Raw genomic sequence first — 27,366 nt, 5'->3', positions numbered from 1 at the left:
TTTCTCTTTGTATTCTGCATTCAGATTATTAAGAAACTACCTCAATGGTTCAAGACTTAATCTCCTGAATCAATTGAATCTTTTATTATTATTATTAAAGCTTTTTATTTACAAAATATGCATGGATAATTTTTCAACACTGATTCTTGCAAAACCTTCTGTTCTAAATTTAACCCTCCTTCCTCCCACCCCCTCCCCTAGATGGCAGGTAGTCCAATACATGTTAAATATGTTAAAATATATCTTAAATCCAATATATGTATACATGTTTATACAGTTATCTTGGTGCACAAAAAAAAAAAAATTGGATCAAGAAGGAAAAACAACCTGAAAAAAAAAAAAAAACCACAATGAAGCAAACAACAGACAGAGTGTAAATGCTATGTTATGGTTCACACTCAGTTCCCACAGTCCTTTCTCTGGGTGTAGCCCAGCCACTAACCACAGTTGACAGCTAGTAATAATTTAAGGCTAGATAGGAACTTGGATCATTTTGTCCCCACATCTGAAACTATCAGATCATCTAACTGTGTCATCTAGCTGTTTGAAAGTTTTTGTGGAGGATGGGGGAGCCTGTGTGGGAAATTATTTATTATTAGATCAACTTGAAAAAAGAACTGTGTTATGACTATCTTGTCTTTTGTCTTCAGATCATCCGTGGAGAAGCAGCTGGACTCAACATATATTCGGCTGTAAATCTCTTGATAGCTGTGGGCACCATTATCATGATCCTTAGTTTCCTGGGATGCTGTGGTGCTATGAAAGAAAGTCGCTGCATGCTGCTCTTGGTAGGTTACAAGTCTCTGTATTGAATTTTGAGAAGTCTGAAGCTTATCTTTCCTTCCTTAGGAATCTTACCAAGATCAATGTAATCCTTATATTTACATTTAAGGATGGCATGTGGAAGTTGAGATATCTGTCTAGCTATTTCACATGGAAAGATCATCAGAATAAGAGACCTATGAAAACTGTCTTTGGTACCAGATCTCAGCAAGGTGGTATAGAGGATAAAGTGCTAGACTTGGAATCAGGAAGATCTGAGTTCAAATCTAGCCTTAAGTTGTGTCACTAGTTGTATCACCCCAGGGCAAATAACAACTTCAATTTGTTTCAGTTAGCCCTTACCTCCTAAAGTTAAGGAACAATGAGGAAATACTTGTAAAATGCCTGGTACCACCTAACTGCCTCATGTTAATAGCAATAACTTAATTGCTTCTCCATCAAAACATATATGTTTATGTTTAAGATTTACTTAAATGTTGCAGGTCTTATTATGATATAGGTAAAGTAAAAGTTAAATTCAATTCATCAAATCTCAGGCTTTGTGTATTTCCTGGTGTAATGCTGGAGAAACTGAGGCAAGATAGAGATTAGAGAGTTTTTAATAATTTATGTGAAAGGGAAAGATTGTGCTGAGGACATGCTGCCTCCAGGGCTGATGTGCAATGCATTCAGCAGCTAATATGTGCTTCCCATGAAGTATATATACACACATGGCTCAGCTATAGGAGTAGACTATAGTCAGAGCACTGAGAACAGGAATGGACTATCAATCTGGTTTTGACAGGGTGAGGGGAGGCACCAGACATTCTGATAAATTGAGATAAAGAAGAACAATGGCAGAATGGGGGATAGGACCATAAATTCTTGATGTCTTGGAAGGAATTATGAACCAGGAAGTCCGAACTCTCCCTTACCTTGAGTTTACACATTGACAATTCATAACCTTAGAGTAAGTAGCCCTGAGTTTTTCACTCCCCTGCTTCCACCCACCAGAATCGTCATTTCCTATACAACACATCAGGACTTGCACAAAGAGTGGGCGGGGGCCATTCTTTCTCCAAGCTTATATATTAATAGAGTATGGTCCAATTACTATGTAGCCTCATGTGCTTGGGACCTCAGTGCATCAATTCAAGCCTCAGCCCATTACATCTCCCGCTTTCTTTTGTTTTAGAACACAGGTGATCATGCCATCCCTGACTCCTCAGGGAGGTCAGAGCCCCCAAGGGGAGGTAATCACACCCTCCCTGACTTCTCAGGAAATGAGGTGAAAGCACCGAAAAGGAGGTGATCACGACCCCCCTGACATCTCAGGAAGGGAGATGAAAAGCACCAAAGGGAAGTGGGGGTTGCTAGCAGGTTTCTGGGCTGAAGGATCTTATTATGCACAAACCCATCAGCTTGGGAAGTATTACACAAGCATATAGCAACAACGCAGAGGCTATTAGTGATGACTCTCCCCACAGTCAGTGCAGGCTTGATGTGGTGTAACAAATATGAATTATACACCCAAGTAACGGTATAACAAACAATATAAATCAACATTGTGTTGTAAAAGATTGCCAGAAGTCCTAGAAGGAGAGTATGTAAACAGCAGTCACATATACACCTCTTCAGCAGCCAAGAGATAGTCCAAAACCAATCTATTGTCCATTGCTTCACATATCAGGGAATCCAATGATCCCCCCAAGTTTTTGAAGTCCAGCAAACGTTTTTTTATGTCTTAGGGAATCCAATGATTCCAGCAGATTTTGAAGTCCTGTAAAGTCATCCAATGATTCCTGAGGGCTTTCAAGTCTTATGTCTCAAAGAATCCAATGATTCCTGAGGGATTTAAAGTCCTACAACAATCTAATGTCTCAGAGAATCCAATGATTTCTGAGGGTTTTGAAGACCAATGATTTTCTGTGTCCATGAGTCAAACGCCATAACTGCCACACTCTTTCAATGGTGAGCACAATCAGCAACAGAACCACCTGATATTTCTTGGGTCTTCTCCTTTGTTTCAAGGGTCTGCTCCATCTCTCTGCAATGGACAAGGTGAATACGGCTCGTTGGCACCCATCTGATTCCTTCTCCACCTGTAGAGATACAAGCAAACCCTCTCCCCCAAGCAGTTAGCCTATCTGGTCCCTTCCATTCACCACTTTCTGGGTCTGTCCACATGACCTGGTGATTATCTAAAGATAGTGGAGCTGCTCGCACTGGACACTGCCCTTCTAGTGGGTTATAAAACCTGTCTGCTGGAGCCAGTGCATCTTTGTCAAAAATCAAGGAGTTAATAGTATAAAGAGCTAGATTTAGAAGCTCTCTAGGGTTACCTGTGGCTCCCCCTTTCTTTTGTTTTTGGAGCAGCGTCTTAATGTCTCTGTTTCTCCTCTCTACTATTGCCTGTCCTTGAGGATTAAAGTGTATGCCAGTGGTGTGCAAAATCTTATACTGTGCACAAAAGTGTGCAAAATGTTTGGAGGTATATGCAGGACCATTGTCTGTTTTTATTGCTTGTGGCACACCCATAATGGCAAATGCTTGGGTGAGGAATTCAGTGACCATTCGGGCTGTCTCTTTTGCTGCTGGTATGGCAAAAGTGAATCCTGAAAAGGTGTCTACCACAACATGGATAAAAGACAGACGATCGAAAGATTTATAATGGGTCACATCCATTTGCCAGATTTCATTGGGTCTCAAACCACGAGAGTTCTTCTTAGCCTCATGTGCTTGGGACCTCAGTGCATTACACTGAGTAATATCAGTGTTAATGAATCAGAGTGGGGGAGGGGGTTGCAGCTAAGGGGATTGAGGCAGAACAATTCAGGGAAACTGAGGCAGAACAATTTAGGGAAACTGAGTCAGGACAATAAAAGGGAACTATAACACAACACTGGTAGATCAAAATCTGTTCAGAGTGAAGGGGGACCATGGCTTTCTTTTCTACCTTTTTAAGGAAAAATTACCTTTTAAAATTGTCTTTTATTTACTACTTATCTTACAAACTTTTATGCAAAATGACTGAGGGTTACCTTATCTCACAAACTATGCAGTGAAGAGTGGGATGGAAGGGGAGGAAGGAGACTATGTTTATGGATTTCATTTTCCCAATCTAATTCCCAAACTTTGGCCTACAGTTTTAAACTTCTCTTTTGAAGAGCCATTCTTAGAACTGGTGAGGAAACCTTTATTTTGGGCAAGATGCTATGCTTTCTTCTTCTGTCAAAGTATGACTAAACAGTGAGATGGCAAAATTTAAAAACATTTTTTCAATATTTAAAAAACATTTTTAGGGGAAGTAGAAGGAAGGGGAAAATGACATGTTTTGTATATAGCATTTCTTGATTAATATTATTCTGAGTTGACCATGAAATGACATGTCAGGTTAGAATGACCTTGGTTTATTGTAGAATGAAATGGAAACAAATTATTTTTTGTTCTTTCTTTCCAGTTCTTCATTGGATTACTTCTGATCTTGCTTATTCAGATTGCGGCAGGTGTAGTAGGTGTTGTCTTCAGATCCAAAGTGAGTATGTATAAGATGAATGATGCAAAATTTGTGGTGTTAACTTGCTGCTATGGCTTACCTTTTATGGTTTATTTTATTATATAGATTGAAAACTCGTTTAGAAAGACTTTCCAGGAAGAAGTGAAAATTTTGTCCCAAAATGAACCTAAAAATGAAGCATTTCAAAAGAACTTGGATCAAATACAAAAGAAGGTAATTGAAGAACTTTATTGGAGATCTTGGCAGTGAGACATTATTCTTCTTCTTAGTTTTTCAATTTCCAGCTTGTGATTCCTTCTAGAAGATCATTTTAACAGATAGTAAGTTGGTCTATGCTTAGACTGTGAACTGCTGTTTTTGTAGATAGTAGCATAGTTTCTGAGAATTAAAATTTTTTTTATTTGATTGACCTATGAAAGAAAGACAACAGCATTTATAATCTGTGATTTCTTTCTTTTTTTATCATGGTTTTTTATTTACAAGATATATGCATGGATAATTTTTCAACATTAACCTTTGTAAAACCTTCTATTCCAATTTTTCCCCTCCTTTCCCCTCCTCCCTCCCCCAGAAGGCAGGTAGACCAATACATGTTAGATATGTTAAAGTATATGTTAAATACAATATATGTATACATATCCATACAGTTATTTTGCGGCACAAGAAGAATTGGTAATCTGTGATTTCTTTAGATGAAATTAAATAAGGAAGAGGACTGCTTTTAAGTCTGTATTCTTTGTACATTACCTTGCACATAGTATCATGTTAAGATTTTGTGGAATTGAATTGAAAATAATAAATACAGGAATTCTTAATCTGGGATCTTAATAGGATTCGTTAATAGATCTCTGTGAGTAAACTTCATTTGGGAAAAATACATATTTGCATATTTGTTTTTTACTAGCCTCAACTGAAATCTACCATTTCATTCAATAAGAATGTTATTCTGAAGGTAGGCACTGTAGCGTACTGGCCCTGGAGTCAGGATGATTAAATCTGATCTCAGGCACTAGTTAGCTATCTTACTAGCATTTTTCAATTTAAACTTTAATTGGACCAGCTTATAAATGTGAAGAGCTTTCTTGAGGGAATATTTTTTGAAGAGGCTATGTTATGCCATAGAATGGAGAACATTGGGCCTCTAGATTGTTGTGTGAGGATCACCTGAAATAACATTTATTTTAAAATAATTTAGGACAGTTCCTTGCATGTAATTGATGCTTTATAGATGTATTTCCTTCCTTTTCTCCCCATTTCCCAATAAAGGTCAATAATTATTATCCTTCATCCATAGTTTTATAAAGTTATTGGAGGGCACTAAACTAAGGTTGTGATATGCCAAGAGTCAGATGTCTCAGAGGAAAACTTGAATCCACATCAATTTGATTTTAAGGGCAGGTCTGTCCACTTTACAAGCCTGCTTGAAAGGTTTTATTAATATATAATTTTTGTTATAAGCTTAATTTCATGGAGGTTTAAAGTTGGATCAGTTCATCACTGTGGAGAACCATATTTATGGAAGGTTCCTTTAGTTAGTTGAATCCCATGAAGCCTAAGAGGTCAGTTCCCACTAGGCAAAAAGATACAGGCTGGGGGAAGGCAAGTCTAATACTGGAAGGGCTCCCAGAGCAAAAGTTCTGGAACAAAATTGGCATGTGCAGGTTCAGATCCTGAGGCTTCAGAGTGTCTTGAGAAGATGACAGAAATTGTCAGGCTGAATCCAGGCTAATTGAAGAACTTCCAGGGTTTTAGCCAAAGGCTGAGATGGAAGAATAATTGTCCTTAGTGAATAAGACACTCTTCTATGACATAAAAAGACTAAATATAATTTTATTCATTTTATCAATTTCACGTATGAGGAAATTGAGATTCAAAGTTTCTTAAGCCATATAGGGACAGATTAGGAGCTGTCCAGGTCTTCTAAAAACCATATACAATATATGTGGTAAATGGGTATACCAATTACAACTTGGCAGATCAACAATTTCATACAATTTCATAATAGAACATTGAACTAGGAGTTAGAATATAGGATTTTTTGTTCCTATCTTTGGCCCTCACTGCTTATGTGAACAAGGTCAAGTGTCTTTTCTTCTCTTTAGGTCAAATGTCTAAACTGATTTAAAGAATCTCTTTAAAATTTTGGGATTCTACAAATACTGAAAATCAAAATGCATTTATTAAAAACCTACTGTGCTAGGTACTGGGTATACAAAAACGAAAATGAAATGGTTCTTGCCCTCACAGGAAGTTTACATTTTATTGAGAAAGCAACAACACATGTAAATATATGCAAAATGTATATTAAATAAATTAAAATAATGTTTTTGTTATTGGTTGGGGTTTGATCCTAGCAGCTGGAAAGGTTTTTTTTAATAGAAGTTGAGCGACTCTTCAATTCAAAGTGACTTCTTTGAAGTAGACTGAGATGTATGTAGTGAAGGGCTTATTCAAAGACATGGAGATAGAAGACTAATTTGCCTCTTCTGTAATTTATATTTCTTCTACGTAAATATTGAAGGAATAATGAGTCAAAGAATCAAAGAATATATGGTTGCTTATGTGTGATGTTGTAAAAGAAAGACATTATTAGTTATAGATATACATTATCTTTATCTCTGCTTTTTTTTTTTTTTTAAACCTCAGTTTAAATGCTGTGGCTTGGTCAATGGAGCTGCTGACTGGGGAACGAACTTCAGCAAATATTCTACTTCATGTGAATGTGGAATTCCTACAAATAATACTTGTGTAGAATATATGGGGAAAAAAGTTTACAATGAGGTAAGAACTAGATGAATTTGGCTTTGTGAGTAGTTCTTTTCTTCTCTATGTGAAAATACTCATAACAAAGACAATTTTGCACTCTTCAAAGAGTAGTGCAAAAATTCAGACGATTATCTATATTAAAATAAAAACATTAAGGGAGACATCAAATAATAAGTGGGTATTGCCACTTTCTTCCATGAGCCCATTTGACTAATTTCTAGGTAGTTATTAAGAATACTAGAGATGCTTTCAATAGTAAGAAGGAAAAAAATTTTAAGTCATTTAAAAGAAAAGATCTATTCTTTTTTACAGTGATCCCTCTTACAATAATAAGTTTGCTTCAAGGTTTTTGTCACATAATTTAGATCAGAAGAAATTTATCCTTTGAAAACAACAAAGCTTATTTTAGAAATTTAGAAAGTTATTTTAGAAATAACTTGATTCTTACCAAGAAATTAAGGATTTTTATATGTATGCAGAATTTGAGTTTTGGCATATTCATTTGCACTTTATAGTCATTGACCCTAATTAACTGGAAAACTTGCAAATTATTAAGAAAACTATTGAGTTTATGGATCTTTTAAATAGAAAGTATAAATTAAACATTGATAACAGTGTCAAGATTTCATTTGGAACTGTCATTTCCCCCCAATGCTGGCAATTCTAATGGGGAAATGAAAAACAAGGAGAAGAAAAGAAAAAAAAAAACTTGAGTGGGAATAAAATAATTATTCCAACATTTTTATCTTGCTTTTATCAAGACATTAACAGGTCTGTTCTGAAAGATTTACTATCTCTCAGGAAAGTGCTATTGCTCTGAGCTTCACATGACTAGTTTTTTTGTCCCACAACCATTTTTGTGGCAACACATATAAGTTAGGCAAGTAAATATAGGCTCAGTGAGCCTATATATCACTTTCCCAAAAGTCAGGTAATAAATCCACAAAAATATTTCTATCTGCCTTATGTCATTTACGAGAAATCTGAAAAACTACAAATCCTGGGATGACCATAATTCATGGTTGTTTGCTTTTTTTTTTTAATTTTCCAAAGATAACCCAGCTGTTTGGAAAATAAAAAAAATGTGATTCTTGTTTGATATGTTTATTTGCTTTGTAGTTAAATGATAAAGTTTTTTAAATTGTGGATTCCATGAGTGGGAAAACAAATTGTATGTTGGGCATAGTACTAAGTTTAAAAAAAAAAAAAAGATTGCCCACACATTTACAATAACCATATCAATACTTGTGTCAAAAATTCCTACATCTGCTTGCTGGGGGTGTCATACTTCAGTTTGTTCAAACTCAAATTAAAGAAATTTCAATTGGACAGCCCAAAAAGCTGATTTCTCTATTCGCAAACATTCTGGCTACCTATACTAACATATCAATCAGAATTGCTATTTATCAAGGGAGAAAGAGAGAAACATTCTGTAAAAGAAGAGTTAAGGAGTTTTTCTACAATCCCATAATAAGGTGTGAAGCAGTGTAAATGAGGTGTTTGGGCTAGCTTTCTGGAGGTATTCGGGATCAGCCCTATTACAGTTCTATCATTACAGCATACTGAATATGTGTGAACTAGAGAACCATTACATCACCATGCTAAGTACTAAGTATATGCAAACTAGAGAACCATCATCTCATCAATTCCACTGAGTTAACATCTTGTTGTAAAAATCCTTGTTTCAAGTATACTTCTCCAGAGTTCTGGCCTTCTACAATGTTAGATTTGTCTACAACTCTTTTACAAAGTTTGGGCAAGCAAATTAGCTGCCCTTCTTAAGACTTTGAAATATTAAGCTAAATTCTAGAGGCTGGAAGGCATTTAAGAATTGTGGAGGAGTTTCGTTGTTGTTGCTGATGTTGTTTTTAGTATAAAGGAGACATTTTTTAAAAATTTATTAAGGTGTATTTAACATATCTTGTAGGAATGAAATAAAGAGCAGAAACCAGTGCTTGCAACCTTGCCCATTTTTGTCATATTTATGTTTATGTTAACACCTGAGATCTTAGCTTAAACTTTTGAATTAAAATAACATTTTTAAAAATAGTTGACTACTTTGTTGTATTTTCTGGTCAATGCATTGTATTATCTGCTGCCCCATTTGGTTTTGGCTAGTTCCCAGGACTGGTTCTATTAATGTGCTGCTACCTTCAACTTAATACTTACAAGGAAATTCTTTTAAAGAGGGAAGAAAAACTTTTTTTTTTCCTTCTGCCTTTCCCTCACAAATTGCAGTGGCATCTAGCAGTAACTTAAGTAGAAAGAAACTCCCTTTAGCAATTTGAGAGTTTCTAGATTTACAAGCCCTGGAGACACAAGAAAGATGTACATAGAGAAGAGAGCCAGTTAACAGCTCCAGAGCTATCACTAACAATTAAGAACTAGAGAAAATCAAAACTAGAAAGACATCTAAGATGGTTCATCTTAGGGTGATTGTGTGAATAGTTTTCAAAAAAAGGACTTTCAGACCCTTCAGTAATAACTGTTAGTTGCTTTTAATACATGTGTATCGTGTATTTGTGATTTTCTATCATTGTGTTTGAACTAACTCTTCTCATGGATAATCTCTTTAATTTGTAGGAAAAATGTATACTAGGGTTATAGGAAAATATTTTGGAAGTATCGAATGCTACGTCATCTTAGAAAATACTTTCCCTGAGAAATAATTGTTAATGCAAAATCCACTGGTAGATGATAGTTAAAGTGTTATCTACTACTTTAAAAGCATTGCAAATTAGGAAGGTAACTTAGAGGTGATGATAAATTCTACAATAGGTTAAGTACCAGAAAACTCAGATTCCACTAGTATTCCCCTAGAAAAAGTTTTTTTTTTTTCAAATTTTAATAATATTTTATTTTTCTAAATACATGCAAGATAATTTTCAACATTCACCTTTCTTTGCAAACTCTTGTGTTCTAAATTTTTCTCCCTCTCCTCCTTCTCCCCAAGACAGCAAGCAATCCAATATAGGTAAATATGTGTAATTCTTCTATATTTGGAGATTTTTCTGAAATCAGCCTGCTTAGCATTTCTTATAAAATAATATTCTATTACCTTTATATATCACAACTTTTTCAGCTATATCCCAACTGCTGGGCATCCATTCAAAGAAAAAGTACTTCTAAGACATGATCTCAATTCCCTTGGATAAAGTTTACTCATTCTCCTTTGAAAGGCAGTGATACTCAATCTGTTTTATAGAGTTTGAAATTTAACCCAATCTAACAGTTCTTCTACATTTGGAAAACAGTGTGGTACAAAAGAGAGACCATTGGATTTAGAAAACTTCACTACTTATTAGGTCAAGTCAAAAAACTGTGACTTATCCAAAGACACAGCTAGTAAATTACTGAACTAGGATTTGAACCAAAGTTCTTTGACTCAAAAATTCTAGAAATCTTTCCACTATAGCATATTTCCTTCCTAATGGAACTATAAATTGTTGCTATTGTCTTGTCTTTACATTATTTTTCTATTGGTCCAGGGACATTTAAGGCATCCCTGTTGATTCCAAATTATTCTCACTCAGTAGTAGCTATACATTATTCATTAATTTCTAGAGCTTTCAATGATCAGTTCTGGACTTGAATATGGAGCTGTATCCTAAAGAAAATCATTCATGCCTTAGATACTTTCATATAATTCTCTGCAATCACAGTGAGAAGTTGGGACATTCTGAACTCAGGCTTTAGCTTAAGCTTATTATTAGTCAGTCTCCAGTGGGACATTGAATATATTTTGCAAATATTTAGAGTGTTGATGCTAATGTATGAGTCTAAATTTTACGTTTTGAATTAACTTGGACTTTTCCCCATCCATAGTAAAATCATAATTATGGATATTTGAGAGTTAAGCTTAGATATCAAAAAATTAGAAAATTTGTTATTTCATTAGGATACACTTCCTCCACTGACATGAATCATACAATCAACCAAAATTTATTAAGCACTTACTATGTATCCTAGGTAAAAATGAAATTGTTCTTTCCCTATATCTGAGGAGATAACACATGTATAAACACAAACAAAATATAAACAAAATACACAGTGGTTTAATGCAATGCTGTTAGTGAGGAGGAAATGTACTAGTAATTGGGGAAGTCTTAATAGATATCTGATGGAAATGTACTGTTTGAATTGCCTTGGAGAAACCTCTAAGTGACTTGGTGAAGAGGTGAGAAAGGGGATCTTTGTGGCCATTAGAGATGGACACTCCAAAATTATGGGCATAAGAGAAAGAGTGTGATCTGCACAGAAGAACAAGACATTCAGATTAGAGTATGTAAAGGGAAGTTAAAATGAGCTTTAAAAACAAAGTTTATCTTTTATTTTAGCTATAATAGAAAATCACTAGAATTTGAATACAGAGAACACATAGTTAGATTTGTACTTAGGAAAAAATCATTTTGTCAGGGCTTGCAACTAAGATGGCTTCTTGAAGAGAAGCAGAGACCATCCAGCTTCCACATAATGATGAACAAAAAAGCCAGTTAAAAACCATAGAAAATGACTGGTCACGGGAAATAAGAAAGATAAGTGATATCAAAGCCAAACAAATAAAATGATAGTCTCCCAGACACTAAAGCCAAAGAAGCTATCAGGCATAGAAAATGGCTGCACCAGATAAGATCAAGGGTCATTGAAAATTGTATTTTTACCAAGAAGGGTAAGGATCAGTTTGGATGGTACAGCTACCGTACAAGAACATCAAATTTCATGAACTCCAAAGATCTTAGTTTTTTTTTTCCTATGAGATACCATAGAGGGTTTTAGAGATCAACTACTCTGAAATTCAAAAATCAAGGGGATCTTTAAGGTATAGGCCAATGTGGGAATTAAGATGAGTGAAAGAGGCCCAAGTAGAACTAACTACCCACCCAAAAGCACAGCAGGGCCCTTGCAAAAAAAAAAAAAAAAAAAACTCCAATAGAAGAAGCTGGAGAGATCATTATAAACAAGTCAACTCTCACCATACAATTATTTTAGAAAGATCACCCAAAATTTCAGCCCAGAAGGAGAGAGCAGTTCCAGAATAATTTAACCAAAAGTGAAAAAGATGGGTTTTCTTTACAATGTATTCATGAATACTTCCGAAAAAAATAAAATATGAAATAAGATAAGAAATAAGAGCTCCAAAAGAAAGAATTGGAGGGAAAATTTCCAATAAATGGAATCCCTGAAAATCATTATTCTAAAAACCATGCTTAAAAATAACAAGCAAAAATAACTACCTAAAGGAAAAGTAATATGAGACTCATCTGACTCCCTAAAAACTATGATTAAAAAACTCTTGACTTAAATATCAAGAAATCATATGTGAAAACTTGCAACAATTTTTGGAAGCCCTGGATAAAGTGGGGGAAAAAAATTCACTGATCACTTCCTACAAGAAACTTCCCAGAGAAGTGTCATGAGAATTTCCATGTTATAATGAAGAGCTCCTGATGAAGGGGGTGGAGGGTGTGGGGATAGAGGGGTGGGAAATACTATTAAGCAACTACAAATGGGGATGTGCGCCAAGGAAACACAGTCAAGATCACATATGACCTGGAGGCTTCTTTTATAAACCAGTTATACACTCCCAAACCAGAATACCTGCCATAATTAACTAAATATAATCCTCCATTGGGAAAAAGTGACTTGTTAAGTACTCTTGATGATAAAGATTAGAACTGAATAAGATCTGTGAAGTACAAACATGTAACAGAGAGAAGTTGATTTATTTGAGCAATTGAAGGAGCCATAAGATAATTTAATGGTAAAATTCTACTTGGGGAGAAGAAACAAATGCATTTTACAAGCTTAATGTCTTCAGAGTATTGAAATGAGTTTTTACAAAAGGATATGGGGAATGTGGATTGATTCTATTCTGAAGGTTTTAAGAGGGAAAGAATAAAAGGAATATACTTTAGTAAAAAAAGAAAATTATTATCTCATATTTGGCATGAGTGGAAAGAGTACACAAACAGAGAAAAATGAAGGAGTAGGCATCAAATGAACTCTTACTTTTTTCAGAAATGGATAAGGGAAAGAGGAACACAAGCCAAGGAGCAAGTGGTTAGAACCAAAACAAACTTCCTAGACTTTAAATGTGAACTAAAATAAAACTCCTAGAAATTAAGAAGTAGCCTTCTGTTGGATAATGAGCTGAATATATTGTGTTACATGAATGCAGTCAAATATTAAAAATAATAGGGAAAAAAAGGATGATTTTGGAGCATCCTGGAAAGTAAACTGAGCAGAACAAGTACAACTATTTATACAAGGAAAATAATATTATTGTGAAAAACAGACCAACTGTGTCTCTTTAGGGTCTTTGATGAAACATGTTACCCAACTCCTATCACAGAGGTCCCCAGAAAGATTCTATTCTGTTTTATTAGAAGAAAACAAATAAAAAGACAAGAACATAAAATATTCAACTGTTTAAATTAGGAATTGACTGATATTAATTCTATAACTTTGCAATCAAAAGAAGAAATTTTAGATATGGTCATTGTCTAACTCCCCTTCTTCCTTTTTCTCCCTCCCTTCTATCCTTTCCTCTTTCTCCCTTCTCATTTTAATGGGAAGAGGGGGGAAGTTAATGATAGTGAAGTTAAAAAAAAAAGTTGAGGAATTGGAACAATCCTCTTATACAATTTCCATTCTTTTCTGCTATGTATATGGAAACTATTTTTTCCCATTAAATTCAGAACAGAAAACCATGACAGCTATGTGGAGAGGACAGAGGCTTGAGGCTATTTTGATTAATTAGAATAAAAACTTGTGTGCTTTAGAAAAGATAATCTTTTTTCTCCCTTTTCTCAAAATTTATCACCCGATAGGTACAATCTTCTGGTTAGATTCAGCTTGCCTTTCAGGATTACTATTCTTCCCAGACTGACAGGAACTTTCAGAACAGCTCTCCAATGGTTTAGTTTTTGGAAACTAGTGGTTCCTCTATTGTCTCAATAAAATTTCCAATTAGAACTTTGGCACAAGTGTGGTACCTACAATATCCTGATCTGTTCTAAATTCCTTTTTCACATAGAACATAAGCTTTTGCCTTTGTATCTAAAGTCATTTTTACAATGCCTGGTAACATGGTAGATACTCAATAAATGCCAATTGATTGATTCACTGATTTAAAAGGTTTAATTTCTTTTCTCAAAAGAAAAAAATTCTTTTAATTCTTGCATGGGTTCAAACAGCTTGTTGTCCTTCTAATACTTTTAGTCAGTTGATATGCATTTTTAAAGCAATGCACTATGCAGTGAGGATACAAAGAAAGGCAAAAGAAAATGCCTGTCCTCAAGGACAAGTCTAATTGGGGAAACAACATCCAACCTACAATATAGAGATAGGATAGTGGGTTTCTGTAGAGTCAGCTCAGTTAAGTTTCAAAACTAAATATGTATCATGTTGAAGACACTGGATAGGCCCACATATGAAACATTCCATGGTCCCTGGTTCTGAGCTTCCCTTTTTCAGTGCACCTGTAATCTCATCAGTGTGGATTGCAACTCATCCTCTTTTGTTAAAAAATTAACATATAAAATTAAACTCTTCATTATATTAACCCCCCTCTTTTTTTTTAACAGACATGTGGTGAATATGTTATAAATTTTTTAAGGAAAAATTTAGTTATTATTGCTGGAATTGCATTTGGAGTAGCAGTGATTGAGGTGAGTAAAAGTTAGTTTCTTAAGTTTTGTCTTAAAGGGTTTATCAGTGGTGGCACAGAGTGATTGTATTGAGATCAAGGAATTATGTTAGACTTCTTAATATCAATTATTTTTTCCATTTGGAAATAATTAAAAGAGAACTCAGCTTTTATACTTTCGCAGGAAAAAAAAAGAATTTCTCATTTCATTGATTTTTGAAATAGAAAATGGAAATTGAACCATTTCAAAGCTCAATTTTCCCAATTCCCACCTCCCCAATTTCATTTTAGTCAAGGCAACTGAGTCTTAGAAATTCTAAGTAGAATATTGTAACCCCATGCTCAACCTCCATCTTACAGAGCTTGAGTTCATTTCAATGAATTTCTAAATATACCTTATGGGTCAATTAAGGTTAATTAAGCCCTTGCACTCAATTGCTAATGTTAAATATAAAAAAGACTACCGTATCTTGAGGGGACTAAGGGCTAGACCTGTTAATTCCTTAATGGAGAGAACTCCAAGAGAGGAAACTTCATGAACCAGTACAGGTCAGCATCTTTTCTATACCATTGAGAGTTCAAATGACTCATATTAGAAGTGTTCTTTATCACCTTTTTAAACCTTGCATGGGATTTTATTTTTATATACTTTTTGTTTTTTTATGCATCCTTGATGGACATTTTTTCATGTCTAAGTGAATAAAAAAAATGACTCCTTTAGAGATTTATATTTTGCAATATTTCCAAACCTTAGAAATTCCAGAGCTTCATTGGAGTGATTTCATTTATACAATCCTGGTAAAGATGGAAATTCCTTTTTTTTTCCTCTTGCACCCATTACAAATTGTGATAATTATTTTGTGCAGTTATATGCATGCTTTCTGCATATCAACTTCTCACATGGAGTGCCATACAATTTTCTCCCCAGAGTTTTTGTACCAAATTAACCTCTCATTGGAAACATAGAAAGGAATTTTACTGCAAAACATAGATAAAACAAGCACTCACATAGGAAGAATGCCATTTAGGCAACTTAAAAATGATTTCATTTCCTAGGGAAGGTTTTGAGAAAAGAAGTGATGGCAAACACTAATTTGAAGGAATGAACTCAAATAAATTCAGGTTATATATGTGTATATGCACACACACATACACATATTTATATACATTTTAAAATCAAATTCAGTCTAAAAGTTTCTGGATTCTCAGACTTGTTTCTAAAACATATGTGTTGAATTCCTACCTTTGACATATTAGTCATGTGACTATAGACAAATTGCTAAAAGGGACCCATCAAATTCCTTCTGATCTGCATTTGTGCAAAGAATTTAAAAGCCTTTATTATGATCACAAGATTCAAGCTAGAAGAGATCTTGGAAATTATCTTGTTCAACTGTCCAAAGTTACTCACTGGATCTGATATCAAGTACAGTACAGTTTTCACCCTGCTAAAGACACAGATCCTCAAAGAAAAATACAAAAAAGATCCTTATGGATTCTGGGAAATTAGGTCTTCATTTGTTGACTTCTCTATTAGGGGTTGAAGATCATATTGAAGATCCATCTCCTTAATTTGCCCACATGCATTAATATTTCAGATAAATTAAAATGCTATCTTTCCTTTTTTAAGATTTTGATTTAATATATTTTATTTTTCTCAATTCTATGTTAAAATAATTCTTTAACTTTTTCATGATTCCCAATTCTATCCCTGTCTCTGAGATAGTAAACAATCAAATATAAATTATACATTATACAGATTATACAGTATATATGTACACATGTAAAATATTTCCACATTAAAATGCTGTTTTCAAAAGAAGTTCTCCTTACAAAGAAATCTCCAGAGCCTTTATCAGAATTTGAAGTAAAAAACAATCAGACTATTAAATTTTCTCAATTAATTAATGCAGTCAAAACCCAGAAGACTTCAGGGTAAGTTTGGTCTTTGACATATAGTGGTTGTATCAGTTAGTATTCTAAGTCATTCTAGTAACCTAGATTGCTGAAGTGATGACTGGCCTTGGGTAAAATGTGTTTCTCCAAACAGGAATTTCTTTATACCATTTAAATCACAGATCAACTTATTTAACAAACAGGGTCTGTCTGTCAATATATCCAAGGGAAAAGTGACCCTAAAAAGGCTAGCATGCTTATTACTCACAAGAATCCAGCAATCCAAGTATGGAAAAATGATGACTTTGAGGTATTGTTCCATAGTTTCTGAACAAAATGAACTTTTCTTGTTGAGAAGAATATAGTATTTTTGTTTATTTAAATAAACTTTGCATATGAATGGTCTCTCTTAGTTGTTTTCTTATCCTCAAAACATGATAAGATTATTTTACCACTGAGAGCATAATAATGAATTATTGAATGTCTTGTTCAGCTAATGAATGCTCACCTTTTGTTTTATGAATGGAACCATGTGTTTTTGTCACTTTGCATCATCCATCATCTAACTCATCTTTTTACATTTGGAGAGATCAGTTTTAGTTCAATGGTAGCACCAGGTCTCACAGAGTTTAGAAGGGACAGTGAGATGGCCCAATGAATAGAGTCACTAGATTTGGAATAATAAAAGATCTAAGTTAAAATCCTGCCTCAGTCACTATATAACAGCTATGTGACTGTGGGAAAGTCATTTAACCTGTTTCCTCATCTATAAAATGGGAATGCTAGAGAAATAACACTCATAATGTTGTAAGAATTAAACTTCATAGCACTATATGAATGCCAAATAGTGGAAAGAGGCTGCCACATAGTAGTACTTAATTGTTTGGTACAATGGATTGATTCAATCACATAAAGAACTCTTCCTTCAGTTGGTTGACTGCATGCATTACTGAGAGGTCAAATGACGTGTCCCTGATCACCCAGTTAATATGTGTCAGAGTCAGGATTTGAACTTAGATCTTTTTTTACTCCAAATGTAGTGGCTCTATTCACCAGGCTATCTCATTACCAGTATGTTTGATTGTATGTCCAATCCTTTTCTCCACTGCACTCTTATTTTCTCATCACTAAAGTTAATTGTGCTGGAGGCCACTTCTTTTTGGAATTTCTTGGAATCTTAATTCTGTATAATCTTTATTTAAGAAGATTGCCTAAACTTAGGGTCCCCAAGTTCTTTGTGACTACTTTTGTGTACTTCTGTGTCTTTGAATCAGGAAAGATAAAGTCTGTAATAAATCATGAGAGTGGATTTCCTTAAGGAAGTTGTTGAACTTGGAAAACTGAATTTGGATTCACTGGCCTGTTGTTCAACCTTGGTCTACCATGTACCTGTAACTTGTGTCATTCTGAGTACCCTCTCTTGGTCTTAACTTTTTTCAACTGAAAAATGAGAAAGTTGGACTGGTTGACTGTTGTAATACAAGAGATCTAACCTGTAGAATGGATCTCTTCATGTGAGTGGATGATGATGATACAAGGAGACTGAGAGGCAGTTGCTATTTTCTGATCTCTCTCCTCTTCCCTCTTCCCTCCAATTTATTTCATTCTCAATCCACAAGGAACATTTGTGAAGGCTGCTTTGTAACTCCTTCAAGTTTATGATTCACAGCTGTGGAGAGGCTCCCGGAGAATTGACCTGCCTCATCACCTAGGCATGGTCCTTAACAGTTGCCTTCTAAAGTATTTTCCAGTTTTAAATTTCTGATCCTTTGATATTATGGAAGTCAATATGTTCACTTTCCATTCTGAAAATGAAGAGGTGGAGGTGAAGATATTTGTTCTAAAGAGATAAACATAGATCTATGCTATCAATTCTGTTTCATTCCATCTTTCAAAAAGAAAGATTGCCAATTGTTCCAAATGGTTTGAGTGAGATCATTTCTAATGGTGCTCAGTACAACCCCTATTAAGTATCTAAAAGACTGCTATGCTTCCCTCTGCAGAAGAGGGATTAGATTTTTTTTTTTTGATCCTTTGAGGAAAAATAGGAACAATAGATAGAAGCTGGAAAGAAGTAAATTTAGATTCAATAACTGGAGCCATCCAGATGTAGAAGAGACTGATTACCTTAGAAAAGGAAAGAGGGGTCTTGTTGAAAAAGTTATAGAAGAACAGTTGGCTCATATTGTAGTTTCAGACACATGTTATACAGTAGAGATGATAGATATAGATATAAATAGTTGGGAAAAATAGAGATAGATAAAAGATAATATAGATGATCTATAAATAGATATAGATGGAACATTTATTACCTATCACTCCAGGTTTTGTGCTAAGGGCTGGGATTTATACCTAGCCCTGAAGCGTTTATATGCTAATTGGGGGAAGACAGGAATTTTATAAAAGAGAGGGGTTGGGGTAATTGGCAATATGGTGTTGCAGTTGTGAAAATAAGAGGAAAGCTGACTCATCAGAAGTTTAATTCTTTGTTTCTTTGTTTTCTGATATTAATTGGCAACTGCAATTTCTTGGACCTAGTGAAGTAATGGTATTCTTTTTCTTTTTCTAGGTACTTGGATTGGTGTTTTCTATGGTCTTGTACCGCCAAATTGGGAAAAAATGAAACTACAGAAATTAAGCCATTATCTACTGTGTTTGTCTTTTAACAATTTACTTTACTTTAAAAAGAAAAAATAAAATCAAACAACACAACATTGTCAAGGAGTATCCAGTCTGCTAAATTATTACATTTTTCTGAAAGCATGCACAATTCATTATGTATCAGATGTCTTTAGTTGAGTGACATAGGAATAATACTATATTTTTCAGAATAAAATATATTTTGTTTAAATTGACTTATTTCCTTCTATATCAATATGTTCAGGTGGTAAAGTGGGTTAAATAGTTCAGTGGAACAATCTTGATCTCCAAGTGACAGAACAATAAAATGAAGTTATAAATCTCCATTAAGATTTAACATTTTTTGATTAGATGTGAATTTTTATTTGATTGATAAAATGTATGGACAACAAAGCAGATGAAGATTGGCTAAACAAATTGTGACAATAAAATAATGCTATATCATATGAAACTGTATTATATGAATGCTATATCATGAAGAATATAGAGATTTATTTAAAAGATTCATGAATATTCTGCCAAGTAAAATAAGTAGGACTAGTAAATCAATAAACACATTATGGAAAAAATGAAACTGAACCCTGTATAATTTATCCTATAACCTCACTCAATTAAGTTTGGCTCCCAAGGATGCAAAAATGGGTCTTTCCATTTTGAGAATGTGTGAAAATTTGTGTGTGTGTGTGTGTGTGTGTGTGTATGTATATATACTCCTCTGAAAATATGTGTGTATGTATGAATGTGTGTATGTACACTATTGTAATATAGTGTTGGTTATATAGATGATGTGTTGGTTAGTGTCACTGAACTCAAAAAATTGCATATTTTGTGGATTTTCCACTGGTCAACCTTGGGAAGGACATGTATGGAGATCACAAGAGATGGGCTCAAATGGAGAGGTTATAGACTTAATTATTGGATTGATAAGCATATGGATTGATTTTTTTCTTGATTTTAGTTATACAGGATAATTTCTGGGTAAAGAAGTGGGGACAGATATATTTGAAAGAGTATAATCAGTGAAGTAAAAACAAAACAAAACAAAACAAAAAAACCAAAAAACATCTATTCCTTCATTTTCCAAACCTAGAATTTCTCAACTGAAATTTGATATTAAATCTACATAAATCCCTGTTTTTCCACGGTGAAGTAATCCAAGTTTCCATCTAGCTGTCAGGTTCAATCAGTGGAATCAAGATGCAGAGTAAAGTTAATGATCCAAGAAATGCCCTATAAAAATGACAGAGAAATTATAAAGAAATATAAATGTTTATTCCAGGGATATTTCAAAAGCACAAGAACAAGAAGACTATCCTAGTCATCTTTGCCAGGCAAGGTGAGAGGCAAATAAGTAATTTCTTTTTAGTCCTATCTGAGGATCAGCCATGGCAATGTCAAAAGACACAGCTAACTGAAATGTCTGGGCTCCAAATACCTCCACAAGAATTTTGTGACACTAATTTCAAAGAATTCCAGTAAAGCCAGTATTTTCCACTGAGATTAAATATCGGGAAAAAAGGTTTGAATTCTTGGCAAAGATTAAACCTCTGATTTTCAGGAATCTTAACAAGCAACAAATTCATAAATGGAAGCTAGATCTTTAAAAAGAAGAAAAAACTTAAAAACAACATGATAATAAGTTTTCAGTGGAGTTAGATGAGTCAAACAAAACCAGTAAGTTCTAAGAATAAGCATCTGTTTTACTTAATGAAATGGAATGATTCAGCATTTACTGGATGAATGGTGAAAGAATTTCATGCATTTGGGACTTGGAGAACTAGTCTGTATTTTTGATTTGGAGCTTCATTTTGTATGACATTGACTAAGCCACTAAATCTTTATTCCCATCTCACTTACTGGTTTTGAAGGACTAATGGCTTCTCAGAGAATAGATATATGTTTCTCAGAATGTGTTCAATTACAAAACCTTTTTTAAAATATCAAGAGCAACATATATACATACCACACACACACAGACACTCTAGCTGAAAGGCATTCTTTATCATTCAAATAGCCTTCATATGTAGACAACCTATTTTACAGAATGTCTTTATGGTTAAATGTTAACATGGTCAAACATTGTTAATTTGAGGTGGTGAGGATGAGCTCTTTTTTTTTCTTTTGATTGATTTTATGGGTATGTGGGTTTCATAAAAATATCTGGCTTACAATGTATATTCTTTGAGTAGTGCCTGGAGTTCTGAAAGTTTTATGTTGATTTTCTAAGAGTCATACAGGTGATGACTATCAGAGGGAGGGGTTCCTGAATATGGTTGGCTATTTTACCCTTGCTTTTACATGGAAGTTTGATTATATACAGCAAAAGATCTCGGGATAATGTGGCTGCTTTTGAGAATGATGGTTTAAATTCCAGTATTAAATGCTTTCTTTGGAGAAAAGTGGTGATAAATTAAGAAAATACCCTAGATGCCAATGAGTTTTTGAATGTAAAGATGATCGATTTCCTCATTTTCCCTTATTTTTTAAACCCTTCATGATCTGGGTGAAATCTACCTTTCCAGATTTCTTTTACATTATCTTCTTTTTATGGCCCCTATGTTTTAGCTCATCTGGATAATTTGGTACTCTGTACACAACATTCTGATTTCCTCTTTCAAGTTTGCACTTGTCCCACACATCTGAAATGAACTCATTCCTCATCTCTGTTTTAGCATCCCTTCCTTCCTTTATGATTAGCTTTAGTGTTGTCTCCTTCCTGAAGTCTTCCTTGAATACAGCAGTTGATGCTGCCCTCTCCCTTTGAACATGACTTTGTATTTGCTATGAGTATGTATGTGTGCTCATAGTACATGTGTGAATATATACAAAGTATATGAATGTAAAAGTTGACCACATAATTTAAGTTTGGGAGCATCTTGATGGCTATCTAATCCAATCCCAAAACAAAAGAAGTCAGTATAACATACTCAAGCTAAGTGGGTTCTGTTTAAAGAGCTTCAAAGAGGGAAACCTACCACCTACCTGGATACTGACAAATCAATAAGGATTTATTAAGTGCCTTCTGGTCAAGATGGCAGAGAGGAGGCACACAGCTGTGTAAGCTCCACGTTTTCTCTCAGAATCCATTTCATTACAAGCCTCTGAATTAATGCTTGACTGAAAAAAATCCCACAAATAGTTACCAAGAGAAGACATCCTTGAAATTCACCAGAGAAGGTCTGTTTTTGCTTGAGGGTGGGGACAGTTTTACATCAGGCCCAGGCTGAAGGCAGGCAGTAGCAGCGAGAGCCCGGCAGGCAGCTCACAGCCAAGCAGACTGGAGTGGGGTGGGGTGTGATCTTAGCCATCTCTGCGGGGAGAGCTTTGCTACAGGATTGGATACTTTGCCCTGGAAGCAAGTCAGCAGACAATCAGAGAAGCTAAAAACACCGGGGGTGAAGAATACAACCCAGAACAGCTGGAGTCTCTTGGGACCTGGGCACCCCTCCCCCACAGTGTCTCAGCATGGTCTTGGAGTCTCAGAGCGCAGGCGCAGCACAGCCCTGCTAGTGCCTCGCTGCTGCCCCCCGCAGTCTGTAGAGGAAGCTCGGTATCACCACCCAGCCCCCTGCCCCCAAAAAAGCAGATTCCATTTGGGTTTTTTTCTTTTTTTCTTTGCTAGTTTGTCTTTGATTCTTCTCTGACAAAATGAGCAAAAAATTGAAAAGGACCTTAACCACAAACAGCTTCTATATGGATAGACAGCAAACTCTAAACCCCGAGGAGACTAAAAACAGACTGTCTCCAGGGGAATCCCCAAAGGAGGAGATCATCTGTTCCTCAGCACAGATGAACCCCATAGAAGAAATTAAAAAGGCTCTCACAAGTGAACTAGAAGAAAAATGGGAAAAGGAGAGAGAAGCTTGGCAGGAGAGTCTGGAGAAGTCATCCCACTCATTTAAAAACAGAGTGGATAAAGAAATCAAATCCTTGAAAAATAGGATTAGTGAACTGGAAACAGAAAATAGTTTTCTAAAAAATAAAATTGGCAAAATGGAAAAAAAAATTTGATAGAACAAAAGAACTCAATTGGACAATTAGAAAAAGATATTTTAAAAGTGAGTGAAGAAAATACTCCATTGAAAATCAGAATCAAACAAATGGAATTGAATGACTTGAGGAGACAACAAGAATCAATCAAAGAAAACCAAAAAAATCAAATAATGGAAAAGAATGTGAAATACCTTCTGGGGAAGACAACAGACCTAGAAAACAGATCCATGAGAGACAATCTGAGAATCATCGGACTCCCAGAAAAGTATGATGAAAAAAAGAGCCTGGACACTATTTTCCAGGAAATTATCAAAGAGAACTGCTCAGAAGTCATAGAAACAGAGGGTAAAATAGACATTGAAAGAATTCATCGATCACCTACTGAAAGGGATCCTAAAATCAAAACACCAAGAAATATAGTGGCCAAATGTCAGAACCCTCACAGATGAAGGGAAAAAATACTGCAAGGGGCTAGAAAAACCCAATTCAAATATAGAGGAGTCATAATAAGGATTACCCAGGATCTAGCAGCATCCACATTAGAAGATCAAAGGGCCTGGAATATGATATTCCAAAAGGCTAAGAAACTTGGCATGCAACCAAAAATAACTTAGCCAGCCAGAATGAGCATCTTTTTCCAGGGAAGAAGATGGACATTCATTGAAATAAACAAATTTCACCTATTTTTGATGAAAAAAAAAACAGAACTTAACAAAAAGTTTTATCTGCAAATATAGAACTCAAGAGAAACCTAAAAAGGTAAAAAGAAATCTTGGGAATTATATTTCTGCTATAAAGATGTATAAAGAATACATGAATACCTTGTTCTAGAAACTAGAGGTGGAAAGGACATTGTACCAGAAAAAAGGGTAAAGTTGGGGTACTACATCTCACGAAGAAGCAAAGGAAACCTATTATATCTGAGAGAAAGAATGGAGAGGGATGGATATAGTGGGTATTTTACTGCCATCAGAATTGGCTTTAAGAGAAAAATTTTAGATATATTCAATTTATGGTGAAACTTCTCCCATCTCATTGAAAAGTGGAAAGGGAAAAGTGAAAAAAGGGAAGGAATAAGCTAAGTGGAGGGGAATAAGGAAACTGAAGAAAAGGAATAAGATAGGGGGAAGAACTCTAAGGCAGGGGGGGGGGGAGAGATACTAAAAAGGGAGGGCTGTGAGAAGCAAGTGGTGCTCCCAAGTTTAATACTGAGGAGGGGCAAAGGGGGAGAGAAGGGAAAAAAGCATAAATGGGGGTTAACAAGATGGCAAGTAATACAGAATTGGTAATTTTAACCATAAATATGAATGGGGTAAACTCCCCCATAAAGAGGAAGCAGTAAGCAGAATGGATTAAAAGCCAGAATCCTACAATATGTTGTTTACAGGAAACACATCTGAAGCAGGGAGATACATACAGAGTAAAGGTAAAAGGTTGGAGCAAAATCTACTATGCTTCAAGTGAAGTCAAAAAAGCAGGGGTAGCCATCCTGATCTCAGATCAAGCAAAAGCAAAAATTGATCTAATTAAAAGAGATAAGGAAGGGCACTATATCTTGCTAAAGGTCATCATAGATAATGAAGCAATATCAATATTAAACATATGCACCAAGTGGTGTAGCATCTAAATTCTTAAAAGAGAAATCAAGAGAGCTGCAAGAAGAAATAGACAGCAAAACTTATAATACTGGGAGATTTCAACCTTGTACTCTTAGAATTAGATAAATCAAACCACAAAATAAATAAGAAATAAGTCAAAGAGGTAAATAGAATACTAGAAAAGTTAGATATGATAGATCTCTGGAGAAAATGTAATGGAGACAGTAAGGAGTACACTTTCTTTTCAGCAGTTCATGTAACCTATACAAAAACTGACTATATATTAGGACATAAAAACCTCAAACTCAAATGCAGTAAGGCAGAAATAGTAAATGCATCCTTTTCAGATCACGATGCAATGAAAATAACATTCAACAAAAAGCCAGGGGAAAGTAGACCAAAAAATAATTGGAAACTAAATAATCTCATGCTAAAGAATGATTGGGTGAAACAGAAAATCATAGACATAATTAATAGCTTCACCCAAGAAAATGACAATAATGAGACATCATACCAAAATGTATGGGATGCAGCCAAAGTGGTAATAAGGGGAAATTTCATATCTCTAGAGGCCTACTTACATAAAATAGAGAAAGAGAAGGTCAATGAATTGGGCTTGCAACTAAAAATGCTAGAAAAGGAACAAATTAAAAACCCCCAGTCAAACACTAAACTTGAAATTCTAAAAATAAAAGGAGAGATCAATAAAATTGAAAGTTAAAAAAATCTATTGAATTAATTAATAAAACTAAGAGTTGGTTCTATAAAAAAACCAACATAACAGACAAACCCTTAGTAAATCTGATTAAAAAAAGGAAAGAGGAAAATCAAATTGTTAGTCTTAAAAATGAAAAGGGAGAACTCGCCACTAACAAAGAGGAAATTAGAGCAATAATTAGAAGTTACTTTGCCCAACTTTATGCCAATAAATTCGACAACTTAAATGAAATGGAAGAATACCTTCAAAAATATAGCTTGCCAAAACTAACAGAGGAAAAAGTAAATATCCTAAACAGTCCCATCTCAGAAAAAGAAATAGAACAAGCTATTAACCAACTCCCTAAGAAAAAATCCCCAGGACCAGATGGATTTACATGTGAATTCTACCAAACATTTAAAGAACAATTAATTCCAATGCTATATAAACTATTTGAAAAAATAGGGATTGAAGGAGTCCTACCAAACTCCTTTTACAACACAGACATAGTACTGATACCTAAACCAGGTAGGCTGAAAACAGAGAAAGAAAATTATAGACCAATCTCCCTAATGAATATTGATGTTAAAATCTTAAATAAAATATTAGCAAAAAAGATTACAGAAAATCATCCCCAGGATAATACGCTATGACCAAGTAGGATTTATACCAGGAATGCAGGGCTGGTTGAATATTAGGAAAACTATTAGCATAATTGACTATATCAATAACCAAACAAACAAAAACCATATGATCATCTCAATAGATGCAGAAAAAGCATTTGATAAAATTCAACATCCATTCCTAATAAAAACTCTTGAGATTATAGGAATAAATGGACTTTTCCTTAAAATAGTTAGGAGCATATATTTAAAACCATCAGTAAGCATCATATGCAATGGGGAAAAACTGGAACCTTTCCCAATAAGATCTGGAGTGAAGCAAGGTTGCCCACTATCTCCATTATTATTCAATATTGTATTAGAAACACTAGCCTCTGCAATAAGAGTTGAGAAAGAGATTAAAGGAATTAGAGTAGGCAATGAGGAAACCAAACTATCACTCTTTGCAGATGATATGATAGTATATCTAGAGAACCCCAGAGATTCTACTAAAAAGCTATTAGAAATAATTCATAACTTTAGCAGAGTTGCAGGATACAAAATAAATCTCCATAAATCCTCAGCATTTTTATACATAACCAACAAAATCCAACAGCAAGCTATACAAAGAGAAATTCCATTCAAAATAACTGTCAACAGCATAAAATATTTGGGAATCTATCTACCAAAGGAAAGTCAGGAATTAGATGAGCAAAATTACAAAAAAGTTTCCACACAAATAAAGTCAGACTTAAATAATTGGAAAAATATTAAGTGCTCTTGGATGGGCTGAGCGAATATAATAAAGATGACAATACTCCCTAAACTAATCTATTTATTTAGTGCTATGCCAATCAGATTTCCAAGAAAATATTTTAATGATCTAGAAAAAATACCAACAAAATTCATATGGAAAAATAAAAGGTCAAGAATCTCAAGGGAATTAATGAAAAAAAAATCAAATGAAGGTGGCCTATCTGTACCTGATCTAAAAGTATATTATAAAGCAGCAATCACCAAAACCATTTGGTATTGGCTAAGAAATAGATTAGTTGATCAGTGGAATAGGTTAGGTTCACAAGACAGAATAGTCAACTCTAGCAATCTAGTGTTTGACAAACCCAAAGATCCTAACTTTTGGGATAAGAATTCATTATTTGATTAAAAACTGCTGGGATAATTGGAAATTAGTATGGCAGAAATTAGGCATGAACCCACACTTAATACCGTATACCAAGATAAGATCA

At 34.6% G+C, this 27,366-nt stretch overlaps 1 protein-coding gene across 1 annotated transcript; it reads left to right on the top strand.

The window, feature by feature from the left end:
* Positions 1–492: 492 nt before the first annotated feature.
* On the top strand, positions 493–19,440 carry TSPAN8 (tetraspanin 8). Its single transcript, XM_052000777.1, has 6 exons — positions 493–788; positions 4,223–4,297; positions 4,385–4,492; positions 6,926–7,060; positions 14,632–14,715; positions 19,159–19,440. The coding sequence occupies exons 1-6, from the start codon at positions 726–728 to the stop codon at positions 19,210–19,212; spliced, it is 519 nt and encodes a 172-aa protein (XP_051856737.1). The 5' UTR covers positions 493–725; the 3' UTR covers positions 19,213–19,440.
* Positions 19,441–27,366: the final 7,926 nt, after the last annotated feature.

This window comes from Antechinus flavipes, chromosome 5 (assembly GCF_016432865.1).
Source record: "Antechinus flavipes isolate AdamAnt ecotype Samford, QLD, Australia chromosome 5, AdamAnt_v2, whole genome shotgun sequence".
Classification (NCBI taxonomy): Eukaryota; Metazoa; Chordata; class Mammalia; order Dasyuromorphia; family Dasyuridae; genus Antechinus; species Antechinus flavipes.
The sequence above is the reverse complement of the archived record's forward strand: the minus strand, read 5'-3'. Positions and strand labels throughout refer to the sequence as shown.